We start from the raw sequence: 15,990 nt of genomic DNA, 5'->3' as shown, positions 1-15,990 counted from the left end.
TCAGAATTCTGATTTGGAGGCAGGTGTGTTCCCCAACCTCATTAGGTCCCAGTCTAGAATATCTCTGTTTAATGCAAAGATCTATGTGTAGTGTATATGTAAAAAGCACTCAGAAACAAATGAAAAGTCCCTGGGATGGCAGTAGTAGCATTTTATATGAAAGCTGACTTGAGGACATGTTTCATATTGTTAGATTTCTCTGTAATGTGCAACATCTGTGCCCAGAATATTGCTGGCTTAAGTGGACCAGGAAGGTCATGAATGACACCCCAGCTGGATTGGCATGTGCCAATTGTGCAGTCTCTATCTTTTGAGCTACTTGATTCCAAATTTTGTCTGTTTCATGGTTGTTGGGATGTATTTAACACATGTTCCTGTAGAAACGATGTTATATGTAGTGGTAGCTCTTGGCAGCCCACTTATGCTATTCAACATTAAGACACAGATAGAAAAACAGAACTAATACATTTTTAAAGTTATATCAATATACAAGTTAAGTGGTATTATTTGGATAATATTTCTGTAAGAAAATGCTTCCAGCCTTCCACCATAGAATGCCAGGAAACTTCTACTTTTGAAAAGGAGATAGGATTTTTCCAACTCTAAGATGGTATTGGTTGCTCTTGGATCTTGAGACACAAATGTTTTGGTCAAAACCTGATTAAGGAGTGTGGTCTCTATCTCTCATATAGCTTTATTTTAAAAAACCTGATTGGAATAATCTCAAACCCATTATACTAATTCTTATGAAGGAATGCTAACTGAGAGATTCTGGGAACCTCTACAGGGCTTCCAGTTAAATCCAAGTTGCTAGAGATTATACTGGGCCTGACTAGTATAAAGTGAATTACATTGCCCCGATCACAGCTCCCATGTGCTGCCTCCTAATGCTGTCTGTCGGAACTCAACCATGTTGGGCTGGGACCTTCTCTGTGGGGAACTTCCTGCTGCTTTTCTTTTCTGTTGCATCATGAATTGTGTAAATGATTGTCAAACAATAGCCTAGATTGGAAGCTGTCACCATGTCTGTATGAATTATTTTTTAGGGGAAGATGAGGAGCTGAGGATGATAGTGTTGCTGTTATTTTATTTAAGATATTTTCAATGTTACCAGCTCTTTGGTATGAGATATAAGAAAGTCATTCTTGTTGGATTTAGTGACAAGAAGGTCACTGAAAGGAAGACCTGCTGCAGGGAGCTGGGAGAATGATGGAATAGCTAAAGGGAATAGGTCTTGAGTTTAAGCGGGGTCCCTCAGTTGATTTGACTACAGATATCAAGCTAGTATCCTGTGCAGTGGGAGTTCTGGGATGGTGGTTCATAGCAGAGCATCTTTTGAAGTTTAAGGTACTCAGTTAATTTATTCAAAAAATATTTATTGAATGCCTCTTATGTACTAGGTTGTGTTGTAAGTGTTGGGAATGTCACCATGAACAAGCACAGACAGAAATCTCTACTCCCATGGAGCCTCCAGTCTAGTAGGGGAGGGGAGACAATTTCATAAACGAGCAGATTTATGTTGGTTAAAGGTAGAAAACTTTATGAAGATAAATGAAGTAGGAAACGAGGGATGTGGTTATGGGTCAAGAAAGGCCTCTCCAAGAAGTTAACAGAGAGACTTGAAGGATGTGAGGCAAAAGCAATGTGGGTATCTGGGGGGAGTGCTCTAGGCTGAGAGGAAGGACAGCCAGTGCAAAGGCCTGAGGGAGAAGCATTAAAGGCAAAGTAAGCGTGGCTGGAGCCAAGTGAGTGAGCGAGAGATGTCAGCCACTGTAGAGACTTCGGCTTTATACTGAGGGAGATGGGGAGTCATTTGAGGAATTTGAGCAGAGGAGGGACATAATCTAATTTATATGTTGATAAGACCACTCTGGCTCCTGGGTCCAGATAAGAGATTTTGTGGCTGGGACCAGGGTGGTGTTAGTAGAATAGTGAGAGGTGGTCAAATAGGAGTATACCTTGAAGGCAGAGCCAGTAGGGTTTCAGGATGGATACAACATGCAGTGTGGGTGGGTGTGTGTTGGGGGGGTGGGATGCAAGGATGACTTCCTGCTGGAAGGATGGAGTTGCCATTAATTAATATGGGGAAGACTGTAGGGAGAACAGGGTTTCTTGTTTGTTTCTTTTCAATGGGGGCTGGGTAAAATGATAATGTGTCCAGTTTGCTGGTTAGAGGGCCAAGGGCAGAGGATCACAGGCTTTTGCCGTTCCTTGTCCTTGCACTGTCCCTCTTAGATACTGCAGACCTCTTGAACTTATAAAGATATCTACTCACAGCACTAGGTCTCTGCACTTTTCCTTGGAGAATGACTGGGTCAGGCCTAGGCTCTTGGTAAGCAGAGATCATGAGAAGCAGCCATGGAAATTAGTAAAGACGAGTGCCTATTGGGCTGGAGCTTCCTGTTGGCACAAACCCTCAGGGATGGGTCTTCCTTCCTGGGGTCACTCCTGTTCTCTTCTCTTTCTGTCCTCTGTCACTTGTCACTGCCATTACCTCCTGATTCCAGCCAGGGTTTCTCTGTCCCTTCTCTAACCAGTGATGAACCACATTGAGAGCTTCTCTCTTCTCTTATTCACTGAGCAGCACAGCCCCCGTTAGTAGTGGAAAATATGCAAGTATTACAATTAATTCTTTTCTTTATTCTCCCTTGCCCCATCTGTTTCTTTGTCTCTTTTGATATGATAGTGAGAACTTGGTCTTCACTGGGTTGCATTGATGTGTATTTACATACATAAAATACTCAGAATTAAACTACATTTTGTAAAATACATTTGCTGGGCAAAGAGTGGTATTTCTGGGTGTTTTGGCATCGAGCTGGGGAGGGTCTGCAGTGGTGAGGAAGGAAGAAGAGAGGTGAGGTGTTACCCTGCTCTCTTCCTTCCACCTGTTCAAGCTCTTCCCCTGTTTGCCTCTTATTGCCAGTCCTGCTCCCAAGACCCTCCTTTACGTCAGGTGAGATGGAGGTGCCTGCTGGTGCAGGGGACATGAGGCACATAGCAGGAAAGGAAGCGTATTTCTGAATTTTAGTGCTTTCAGTAGGCAGTGGGATAATCCCTGAAAGTTTGAAGTCTGGAGAATAGCAGGACCACATCTGGGTTTTAGAAGGGTAATCCTGGTAGGAGATTGGGTGCAAGAGGAGAAGCCAGAGACAAGGAAGTTGATTAGAAGATAGTTAAAATAATTTGCAAAGGCGAGGGCCTTGACTGTCATGGAGGCTTGTGGGGAGGGACTGAAGGAAAGCAGAGCTTGAGGAAGAGAAGTGAGAGGATCTGGTCACTGGCAAAGGCGGGGGAGTGCAGGAGGGCGGGAATGGTCACAGGGAGACTGTGAAGCTGAGTCGTGAGAGGCGCCAGTAGAAAGAGGCCAGGAGGCAAGAAGGAGTAAGTTATGTTGACTTCGAGGAGCCTGTAAGATCCCCACGTGAGTGAAAGTAAAGTTCCTGGAATTTCCTCTTAGAGCCACTTTAAAGACAGATGGAAAAACAAGGTGAGCTCAGGGGAGATTCAGGGGCTAGAGAAAGACTTGGGAGTTCTGGGCATAGATCGTGGTGACTGAGGTGATAAAAATGGGATATGGGCTTCGGGACAACCCTTGGGAGATCTTCGCTCTGTCTCTCTTACACATATTTCCTTTAGAAACATTTCAGCCAAGGCGTGTTTTGTTCTGGAAGAATGATGGAAGATAGTTTAGCTTCTGAACAGGGAGTAGATTATTTGTCACTAAACCAGCAACAGTTCAGCCGTTACTCATGAAATAGTCATTATCAGTCACATGTACAAGGGCTTCCCTTGGAATTTTGAGTTCCTTTCACAGTTTGTTGAAAACACGTTCATGACAGAGTCTCTGCTAATGCAAAATACCTCATGCCCGTTAACTAATCCTTCAGGTGTCTCCTGGAGTCTGAGAAACCTGAGACGGCATGACAGCCCGCACTTCAATACAGACAGACGGAGCGTCGAAGCCGTTGTCTGGTGCTCTCAGGTCTAGTGCGTTTGGCTCTTAATTTCCTGTCAGATCTGTTCAGTCACCTCAGCTTTGTTATATAAACATGGTTTGGTGGCTCTAAAGGGTTGCAAATCTCTTCTTGGTGTAACTTCATGTATATGGAAACCTTGTGAATAGATAATTGTGGTAATAAAGCTCATTGTTTGAAATACTCATTATCAAGGTAACTTGCTTCTTTGGGACTATGGTCAGTTGTAATCCTCAGTTCCCACTGTTTTTATTGGGCAGATTATTTGCTAACATTTCAAACAGTTTGCTGCACAAGTAATTGAGTTATTTGACAACACTGGCATTGCTTCATACCTGTGTCATGCAATTCTCCTAAAGGCAGGAGTTCGTAATTCATTGCTCTGATTTAAAAGGTGTGGTGCCAATGCCAGAATTGATCTGAGGAGCTTTTCCCTCCTGAAAGAGCTGCTTCTTAGCTCTCCGATGAGCCAGGAGAAGCCCTCCTCCTGCACTGCAAGGCTGGCGCTCCAGCTGGCCCACTGCAGTTACTGAGATTGAAATCAATCATTGAACTGCCATTCTGATAACACTGCTCTGCGGGGCACTTACCACCAATCCCTCCAAGGCCACAGAAGGTGCTGATGGGGATTGCTGTGGACATAGATCTGGGAGACAATTATATATAGTCAGTTGCCTCTAGTTAATTTTTTTCTTTGACCAAACCAGGAAAAAAAAGTAGTTTTATAAGATTTGTCTTAAGAAGTAGATAATTTTATATGTTACTTATGCATTTCTGTGGTGAGAATTTTTCATAAGTAACATTAGAACGGTGATTTTCCTTAACAAACAAACAGATCTTATACTATGTAATATGTACGTGTCTCTTTAGTTATATAACATATGAGTCATTGTCTTGGCTTCTTAACTGGGCTGTGGTCTCTTCAAAACGAGTGAAGTGCTGCTTCTATTGTATTCCACATAATTCCTATCACAGTATTAGGCCTATAATAGACCATTTCATAATAAATCTGTTTTGGCTGAAACTCAAATGGAGTGGAAAATTCATGTTTTATATTTTCAAGATCTGGGAATTTCAGTACTTAACCACCTTATATTTAAATCTACTTATGCTTTGTACGTGCCTATTTTAGTAAATCTGGTGTGTCAGGATTATTCTGTGATATCATTTGGAGAACAATAATGGATCCTCAGGATTTACGTGGTGTATTGTAAGGAGCGTCTTGCTAATTGATTTCGAAGGAGTGGTTGGGCTGCAATGGAGTCCTGTTCCCATGACATTATTGACACTACGTTATTTGCATGGGTTCTTTCACTAATGTGTTCAGCAATAATGCCATTATTTGCCATGTATTCCCCATAACTTGGTATATAAATTTGAGGAACCAAAACCTAAGAGTAATTTGTTCTTTGTTTTTCAAAGGTCTCATCAAAAAATTGAAGACTCTGAAGAAAGCAGCGATGAAATTCTTGCTCGTCTAACATCTGCGGTGAGGCCTTGTGCTTTCCTTGCCTGGGGTTGCAGAAATAATGAGGCCAGGGTCTTTGAAGTGAGGCAGTTTGGGTAGTTGTGTTGAGAGACACTTCCCCTGTAGCTGCTCATCATTGTGGGTGGCCCACATCAAGGCAAAAGAAGACAATGGCATTGACTTGGTAATCTTGATGCAGCCTCTCCTGCGAGATCATAGATATTCGTGGTGGAAAGTTCCTGGAACCTTAGTGGAGGCGTAATGTCTGATTTTTTAAATACGGTATGACACAACCTATGGAAAGTTGCGACCTGCTGCACAAAGGAGAAAAGACTGTATGTTTCATTAGGGAAAAAAAAAAGAGTTACCTCTGCCAACAAAAGGCCAGGTTGTTGGTTTTTAAGGTATTAGATTGCAACATTTTCATTGTGTTTTTTAAAGCCACTAATCAGAGTTGGGAATTGATTTGTTGATTGAAGAAAAGCTCATGCCTTCTTCATGGAAGAGGCTGGCCATGGTTCCTAATCATCGAGCTCCAGTTTTTGACAGGCTGTTGCAGTCCTATCTCACGAAACCTTTATCCGTGGCCTTGGCTTTCTGGAAACTTTTCTAGCCTCCTCCAGGATTCTTTAGTTCTGCTTTAACTGCATTATTAAAATGGTAATTGCTGAAAATCTTGCTGGATTGGGTTATGAATGTGGATGAAACTGATCTTGCACAGAGTTTTATACACTGGGTCTTAGCACAGCTTGGAAGTTAAAAGCTGCCTTTTCTACTCCTCTGAAATGTAGCTTAGAAAAGCATTTTTAGACTAAATACAGTACTGGTGTATTTTTACACTGGTGGTGTAAAACTTCATGTGAAATGGAATCTTGATGGTGTGTTAAGATATTTAGCATGACTTTGGTGGGTTATTTTTTTACTTAAAAAATGTTTTTTATTGGGGCCAGCCTGGTAATGTAGTGGTTAAGTTCGTGCATTTTGCTTTGGCAGTGTGGGGTTTTCAGGTTCAGATCCCACGCATGGACCTACACACCACTCATCAAGCCATGCTGTGGTGGCATCCCACATACAAAATAGAGGGAGATTGGCACGGATGTTAGCTCAGAGACAATCTTCCTCAAGCAAGAAAAAAAAAGGAAGATTGGCAACAGATGTTAGCTCAGGGCCAATCTTCCTCACCAAAAAAAGAAATTTTTTAAATTGAAGTATAATTGACGTACATTATGTTAGTTTCAGGTGTACAACATAATGATTCAATATTTGTATGTATTGTGAAATGATCACTGCAGTAAGTCTAGTTAACATCTGTTACCATACTTACAGAATTTTTTTCTTATAATGTGAACTTTTAAGATTTACTTTCTTAGCAACTTTTAAATATGCAATACAGTATTATTAACTATAGTTGCCACGCTGTATGGTACATCCCCATAACTTATTTATTTTATAACTGGAAGTTTGTACGTTTTGACTCACTTTATCCATTTCTCCCATCCCTAAACCCCTGCCTCTGGCAACCACCAATCTATTCTCTGTGTTTATGAGCTTAATTTTTTTTTATTCCATATATAAGTGACATCATATGGTATTTGTCTCTCTCTATCTGACTTATTTCACTTAGCATAATGCCCTCAAGATTCATCTACGTTGTCACAAGTGGCTAGATTTCATTCTTTTTTATGGCTGAATAATATCCCATTGTGTGTGTGTGTATCATATTGTCTTTATCCATTTATCCATTGGTGGATGCTTAGGTTGTTTCCATATCTTGGCTACTGTAAATAATGCTACAATGAACATGGAGGTGCATATATCTTTTTGAGTTCATGTTTTTGTTTTCTTTGGATAAATACTCAGAAATGGAATTGCTGCATCATATGGTAGTTCTATTTTTAATTTTTTGAGGAATCTCCATACTGTTTTCCATAATGCCTCCACCAATTTACATTCCCACAAGCAGTGCACAAGAGTTCCCTTTTCTCCACATTCTTGCCAACACTAATTTCTTGTCTTTTTGATAATAGCCTTTCTAACAAGTGTGACTTGATATCTCATTGTGGTTTTGATTTGCATTTCTCTGATAATTAGTGATGTTGCGCATCTTTTCATGTACCTGTTCCTCATTTTTGTGTCTTCTTTGGAAGTTTGTTTGCTGTTGAGTTATATAGTTCTTTATATGTTTTGGGTATTAACCCCTTATCAGATATATGACTTGGAAATATTTTCTTCCATTCAGTAAAGTTGCCTTTTCATTTTGTTGATGGTTTCCTTTGCTGTGCAGAAGCTTTTTAGTTTGATGTATTCCCACTTGTTGGTTTTTGCCTTTGGTGTCAGATCCAAAAAATCATCTCCAAGACCAATGTCAAGGAGCTTACTGCCTATGTTCTCTTCTAGAAATTTTATAGTTTTAGAGCTTATGTTCAAGTCTTTACTCCATTTTGAGTGAATTTTTGTGTATGGTTTAAGATAGTGGTCAAGTTTCATTCTTTTGCATGTACCTGTCCAGTTTTCCCAACATCTTTTATTGAAGAGACTGTCCTTTCCCCATTGTATATTCTTGACTCCTTGGTTGTAAATTAATTGACTGTATGTATGTGGGTTTATTTCTGAGCTCTCTATTCTGTTCCAGTGACCTATATGTCTGTTTTTGTGCCTGTACCATAGTGTTTTGATTACTGTAGTTTTGTAACATAGTTTAAAAACAGGGAGCATGATTCCTCCAGCTTTGTTCTTCTTTCTCGAGATTCCTTTGGCTATTCGGGGTCTTTTGTGGTTCTGTACAAATTATAGGATTGTTTGTTCTATTTCTGTGAAAAATGCCATCGGAATTTTGATAGGGATTGCGTTGCATTGAATCTGTAGATTGTGCAGTTTAAAATATTGACCAAAGCGTAGTGCCTATTGTGTGCAAAATCATAACTGCCATCTATTTAAAAAGCACTCACTATGGACCAGACCATGTTAACATTGTGTTTGTGCATACACATATGTACACATTCTGTTGGACTTCAAAACAGCCCTATGAAAAAGGTAGCATAATCTCTATTTTATAGATATGGAAGCTTGCAGAGGTTAAATACCTTCCCAGGGTTGCTCACCTAGCAAGGAACAAAGCCAAGATCTAAACTCAGAATTTTCTGCTTCCTAATCATGTTCTCCTGACTACAATGCCTCATTTTTTTCTTAATATAATATAGTTGTTGGGATAGTTTCAGAAGCGGGAAAGACATGTAAGATGTGGTTCCTACAGTCATACCAGGAAGACAAGTACATTTAGAGAGTTAATATAAACAGTCATGTGCTGCATAACAACGTTTCAGTCAACAACGGGCTGTATATACCACAGTGGTCCCGTAAATTAGTACCATATAGTCTGGTTGTGTAGTAGGCTATTCCATCTGGGTTTATATAAGTACACCCTTTGATGTTCGCATAACAGCGAAATCGCCCAACACCACATTTTTCATAATGTATTCCCTTTGTTAAGTGACACATAACTTTAAAGTGATTGGCAATGGAGCACCAATAATAGTGGTGTATAGATAGCAAATTCAGGAACAGTAGCAGAAAGCTTCATTGAAGAGACTAGATTTGAACCACTATTGATGGCAGTTAGGATTAGAACAGGTCGTGATTAGGAGGATGTGTACCCCAGCTGTGGGGTTTATTGTGTGCAGGCTGAGGAGTAAGAAAGTACAGTGGGAAAATAGTGAGTAGACCCACCTGGCTAGAGAAGATCCTTGTTAGGAAAAGTGAATGACTTTTTGAACAACAAATTAACATGATGAAGTAGATGTTTAAGAAAGAAGATGAGTCGGAGAAGGGGAGACTGGTTGAGAGGCAGATGGAAACCTAGTTTATGGTGGTTTTTGTAGGAACCAAAAGAAAAACAAGTTAAAAAATGAGCACAAAGATTTTTTAAAAATCAGTAGAACCGGGTAAAGGTATAGGAGGAGTCAGATGACTAAAGTTCTGAACTTACATGAGTGGAAAAGTGATGATATTCTTAGGAAGCTGAGTAAATATGTGGAAGGAGGGATGATATATTTTTGGACATATTGAGTGTGAGGAGATAGGAACATAAAAATAATCGGGAAACACCTGGAGATGTGAATCTGGAGCTCAGAGAGGTCAGGGCTAGAGTTATGGGAACCAGTCACAGGATGTCTATTGAAGAGCAGAATGGAAGATAGAGTCTTGGGGAGCACCCACAGTAAGAGGACAGTAGGGAGAGGAGAGGACAGTGAGAGGAAGTGGAAATAGCTGAATGATTTATACCATGAAAGTCAAATTCAAGAGAGCCTCCAAAAAGTAGGGATGGACAGCAAAGTGTTTGCTATATATTGGTTGAGATAGTCTTACTGGAAAAATCTCCAAGCTAAAAGACTGAATAAATGGAGGTAAGGTGCTGGAGTCCTGGTATTTAGGAATGAGAATAAAGGGCAGAGGAGAAAATTTCATCTTTCAGTTGATGGCTCATTGGCCTGAAATAGTGAAATATCATTGAACTGAGATTGAGGACCTTGATTCTTAAATCTTCCAACAGTGTGCCCTGGCCAAGTTGAGTGGTTGGATTATATATATCTAAGTTCTAAAATACCTTTATTCATTGTGTAAGCATTTATTAAGGGACTGTTGTGTTTTACCTCTTCACGATGTAGTTATTCCTGTTGGCAATGGTATAGAAACTTTGTTATGTAGGTGTAAACATCATGCAGGAAAGAAGATATTTACAAACATCAGTCTAGTAGTTCTCATCTACCATGACCCCTAAATGCATTAAAGGAAAGCAAAAGTGACATCCGTAATGCAGAGTTGCTAATGTGCTCGTCAAGGTTGTGCATGTTTTGGGGACACTGGAATGGAGGCAGTGGTCTCCAGCAATACAATTTACAGTGCTGTCCTGTATATTCACCTTTTTTTATTCAAACTTGGGTGCTTTGTATATGACTGTCTTAAGAAAATTCCTATTTCTTTAATCCCAATAGTTTATTTCTTAGTCTCAGTTTAGGTTCATCAAAGGAAAGATCCTGTCATTAAAAAAAAAAAAAAAAACCTGAAATTCTACCCTGGAAGAATACACAAGTGAGTTTTCATATTAAAGGAACATGAGAAGACAGTATATATGTAGAAACAGAAATGTCTTTATAATTTAGTTAGATTTACAGTTGTTAAATTTACACACACATGAATGATTGAAATGTTCCGGCCGTGCTTCTGGTGATTTTCAGGAAAGAACCACCTTCCCAGATGCCTGGCATGCAAAAACCTAAACAATAAAACTGTAAGAAGTTTTCAGCGTAGGGGGAAATGACATGGCTATAAAGACTCCTTTTTAGAGAAAGTCTACAGAAGCACTCTGGGCATCATTGTCTGAAAATAGTTTCCCTGTTCTGTATATGGTTTCTACCTTAGCACCTTAGCTTCCTTTCTATTATCTTCTGACACTACAAATTTTGCTAACTTGAAAACCTCTTTCTCATTTATTATGAGTCTCTGTTGGTCTGATCAAGCTGGTAAGCTAAGAAGCACCCTTGAATGACACAGCTTATCAGTTCCCATCCTTGAAGTTGTGAGCATTATTCTGTTTTATTTTTAAACATGAATTCTTCCAGTGTTCATGACAAAAAGAATATTCGCAATTGATGACACAGCTTTCATCTGTTTGTATCACAATCCAGGGTAAACTAAATATAGGGAAGAGTTTACAGTGAATTAAATACTGTTCTCAAATCCATAGTTCTTAGGATGTAGATTAGGAAATAAGCTAAACCTTGAGGCATCGCAGAGCACTGAGAGTACTTGGGAATCGTCCAAAAACAGGAAATGGAAACTTGGACATCCTTAAATAGGAGATAAAAAAGGATTCTAGACTTCCATCTCTTGTTTAAAATCAATATCCAAAACAAAGCTTATTAGTCTCTTTCTCTTTCTTTAGGCTAAATTTTCACAATGGAAATTATAAAGATAAGAGAATACAAACATCTTATTTGGGCTTGAGTGACATTTGTTATTTTTGTTCACACAGTCTAATTGTCAACTGAGGTGATGTGAGTTAGGCTATGTTGTGAATTTTATATAGTAGATGCCTATTTGGTGGGATAGTTACGTTAGTAGCACTTATAAGAGGACAGGGGGCACTTGGATGGTGAAAGAGAACAGTGTTGAGTGTCCACAATAAAACACGAACCTGGTGGTGATAGTGGTGGATAGTTTGTGGCCACATCTTGAGAGATGAATTAAAATTACAAATCGAGTGTTCAGAATTTAGGAAGAGAGAACAATGGGAATGAGAGCAAAAGCTAATACTCTGGGACCATTGAACTAGACACTCTTACACCTTGTGTTCCTTCTCCAAGCTGATTTAGTTTATAATTTTCATCAGTTTAGATTTCTCTGTCTTTCTGCAGTATTCCTTTGCTCATTTTCTTTCATTCGTCCAACTTTAATGTAGAACCTCTGCTTTTGATGGTATTTTCTTTTTTTTTTTTTTATTAATGTTATGATAGATTACAACCTTGTGAGATTTCAGTTGTACATTTTTGTTAGTCATGTTGTGGGTACACCACTTCCCCCTTTGTGCCCTCCCCCCACACCCCCCTTTTCCCTGGTAACCACCAATCAGATCTCCTTGTCAATATAGTAACTTCCACCTATGAGTGGAGTCATATAGAGTTCATCTTTCTCTGACTGGCTTATTTCGCTTAACATAGTACCCTCGAGGTCCATCCACGTTGGTGCGAATGGGCCAATTTTGTCTTTTTTTATGGCTGAGTAGTATTCCATTGTGTATATATACCATATCTTCTTTATCCAATCATCAGTTTCTGGGCATGTAGGTTGGTTCCACGTCTTTGCTATTGTAAATAATGCTGCGATGAACATAGGGGTGCAAGGGAGTCTTGGGATTTCTGATTTCAGGTTCTTAGGATAGATACCCAGTAGTGGGATGGCTGGGTCATAGGGTATTTCTATTTTTAACTTTTTGAGAAATCTCCATACTGCTTTCCATAGTGGCTGTATCAGTTTGCATTCCCACCAACAGTGTATGAGGGTTCCTTTTTCTCCACAACCTCTCCAACATTTGTCACTCTTGGTTTTGGATGTTTTTGCCAATCTAATGGGTGTAAGGTGATATCTTAGTGTAGTTTTGATTTGCATTTCCCTGATGATTAGTGATGATGAACATCTTTTCATGTGTCTATTGGCCATATTCATATCTTCTTTTGAGAAATGTCTGTTCATGTCCTCTGCCCATTTTTTGATCGGGTTGTTTGTTTTTTTGTTGTTAAGCCATGTGAGTTCTTTGTATATTATGGAGATTAACCCTTTGTCAGATAAGTGGCTTGTAAATATTTTTTCCCAATTAGTGAGCTGTTTTTTTGTTTCAATCCTGTTTTCCCTTGCCTTAAAAAAGCTCTTTAGTCTGATGAAGTCCCATTTGTTTATTCTTTCTATTGTTTCCCTCAACTGAGGAGTTATAGTGTCCGAAAAGATTCTTTTGAAACTGAGTCAAAGAGTGTACTGCCTATATTCTCTTCCAGAAGACTTATTGTTTCAGGCCTAATCTTTAGGTCTTTGATCCATTTTGAGTTTATTTTGGTGTGTGGTTGATGGTATTTTCTAAATTCCTTCTCATAGGGTCTTCAAATACATTATCATCACTCCTCTAAGAAATAGCCCTGAGCTTAAAAAATCTTACTTGCCAGTCAAACAAAAATTATAAACCAAGGTGTCTGCTAAAAATTCTAGAAGATCTTGAAGTAAATGAAGCCATAAGAAGCAAAAAGCCATACTAGGATATATAACTATCAGTGAAAGTGTTAGAGAAAGAGAAACCTGGTATGGAGTTTCCTTTTGCCCCTCTTTAGGGAAAAAAGATGGTTATAATTGACTGCTGCACATTGTCAACTTCACAAAATGTTTTTCTCTGCTCAGTGTCCAGAAATTGTCATGTGACTCCATCAGCTTTGACATCAACTGTGAACTTGCTCTCTCGTGATTTCTTGCATTCTTTCTAGTAAAAGTCTTGTTCTTACTTTTTCCCTGTTTGGGATCCTGTTGTACAGGTAAGATGGATCTGATTTTACTCTCGTTCACCAAGAACTGCACTTAATTTGAGGCTTTGTCTGATTCTTCTCCCAAGTCATCTTTTCCTTAGATAGAGTTCTCTTGGGAAATATTTGTTACAGAGGCACAAGGAACTGGGTCGTAAGGAACAAAAAATTGCTCTATCACTGAATGCACGACACTATGAAACTCAAGGATACAAACTTTTCAGGATTCTCTGTCTTGTGAGCTATCTCGTTCCTCTAATATTGTCTGTTCTTATAGTTTGATTTCACTCATTTAAAACTCCTGTCCTTTGCCATGTCTAATCTTTCACCTGAAGCTTCAGTCGTTTTCTTTAAGGGTATGTCTTTCACAGGACTCCGTTTTTACCCGTTCTGGGTCCGGGAATCATATAAAGTGGCTAGGATTCCTTTAGTTTGTCCTTCTCTTTTTTTTTTTTAATTAAAAAAAATTATTTATTTATTTATTTTAAAGATTGATACCTGAGCTAACAACTGTTGCCAATCTTCTTCTTTTTTTTTAATTCTTCTCCCCAAAGCCCCCCAGTACATAGTTGTAGGTTCTAGTTGTGAGTGGCTCTGGTTGTGCTATGTGGGACACCGCCTCAGCTTGGTCTGATGAGCAGCGCCGTGTCCGTGCCCAGGATCCAAACTGGCGAAACTCTGGGCCGCTGAAGCAGAGTGTGCGAACTTAACCACTGGGCCACAGGGCGGGCCCTAGTTTGTCCTTCTTAATGCATCTACAAGTTGGGATTGGTACATTGGAGAAATTCCCTCTTGAACAGTAGTATCTGAAGATAACAATGACAGCTTTTTAAATTGGAAACTTTAAAATTGGTACTGGTTCTGGAAGCAGATATAGCATGGGGTTTGGGTTTTGATGAATCTTGAAAACGTTAGAATTTTAGAGACTTACTTAAAAGACTATATGACAAATTAGCAAGGTCTAGAAATAATGTTAGGTTAGTGAAACTGGGGAGAATCTGTCACATTTAGTATGTGTTGAGTACAATCCAGTGATGATTTTTGCTGTATTTAGAAATATGTTTTTTAAAATGCTAAAATGCTAGTTTCCAGTCACCCTTTTTCCTGGCTGTCTGCCTCCTCCTTCCTGGGGCATGGAGAAACAGAGGGAGTGTAGTTAATCTCCCTTTTCTTTGTCTATCACAGACCTGAGCAGGCTTGTTTGTTCAGAGAATAAAAGTAAGTTATTCCCCTGGAGAATGACTAACCTCTGTCTAGCTGCCACAGGACCATGAACATCTTGTTACCTTATATTTTTTATCTGTAGGGAACATAACATTCCTGCTCGGAGTCCTTAGCCTGGCTCTATCTCTTCCATGGCTTCAGAGCTACTATGTGATTTGGGGAAGGGCCAGGTAGATTGGGTTTTGAGAGAAACTGTCAAGTGAGGCCCTAGAAGACAAAAAAGCACCAGAGGAATTGTAGCACATTTCTGGCATAGTATTCCTTGTTCTTATTGTTTATAAGGAGACCTGGGGCTTGTTAGTACATTCCCTCGTTGTTCTTTACAGCTACCCTTATCAGCTAGAGTGTCCAAAGGGCCTTGGGCTATGGATTGTCATCTCTGGGACACTTGGAGAGCTGGTTAAAGCTCTCTCAGATTCCCTCAGGTAGGATCTCACAGGAAGACTTCACAAACCCATGACTGTCAATACCCGAACAGATAGTTGAATAGTATATTTCTATCCTTTGTCAATAAGAAATGGGTATCTGTTCTATGTCTATTGCACATCAGAATGATTTTATTCATTCTGGGAATAGATCCCCAAATACCAAAAGATAAAGATGTACACAAACACAACTTGTAAAATTAATTACTAAGTTATCTCTTAACTTCCAAAGGAACTGTATGCACCTACCCAGATTATGCGGTAATCTAATTTAACTCTAGCCTTGAGAATTTGGTTTTGGTGAGCAGCATAATACATGTTCTTTGGTCTACTGAAACAGTCCAATATCGGGACATTTATTTAAATGCATCTATTTAGAAAGGCATAAGTGTGTAGGACCCATTCAAGAATAAAACAGGTCTCAATGAATCGAAAGAAATATGTGTGTACACATGTGTACATATACATGTACATTATGGTATTTGGATGTCTAATCCCAAGATGAAGAAAGTCATTTCGATATGCAATACTCATAGAAAACATAGACATTTTCAATTGACAAGGAATAGAAATACGCCATTCAGCTATTAGTTTGTATATTGACAGTCATGGGTTTGTGAGGTGTTACTGTGAAATCCTATCTGAGGGAAATTGAAGGAGCTTTAAAGGATGATCCATGAACATTTCATATTGGGCTGCTGCCTTGTGCATTTGTTTAAAATAGAACTTCTTACAGCTGCTAAGATGAAATGTAATTTTTTTGTCCTTAAGTCAATGTTGTAGCTTTATATAGCTTGTCCATATGTGCAGAAGGACCAGGAGACGTATAAAAAAGTGAA

The 15,990-nt window shown here is 39.3% G+C and overlaps 1 protein-coding gene across 2 annotated transcripts in view; it reads left to right on the top strand.

The window, feature by feature from the left end:
• Positions 1 to 15,990, top strand: part of RAPGEF5 (Rap guanine nucleotide exchange factor 5) — a 221,175-nt gene that overhangs the window by 54,094 nt on the left and 151,091 nt on the right. For both annotated transcript variants that reach the window (XM_046669359.1, XM_046669358.1), the window contains exon 6: positions 5,397 to 5,463. In XM_046669359.1, the coding sequence (XP_046525315.1) occupies positions 5,397 to 5,463 (67 nt within the window). The remainder of the gene's footprint in view (positions 1 to 5,396; positions 5,464 to 15,990) is intronic.

The sequence above is a fragment of the Equus quagga genome, chromosome 8 (genome assembly GCF_021613505.1).
Source record: "Equus quagga isolate Etosha38 chromosome 8, UCLA_HA_Equagga_1.0, whole genome shotgun sequence".
NCBI lineage: Eukaryota > Metazoa > Chordata > Mammalia > Perissodactyla > Equidae > Equus > Equus quagga.
Note: the sequence above shows the minus strand (reverse complement) of the source record. Positions and strands in the feature narration are given on the sequence as shown.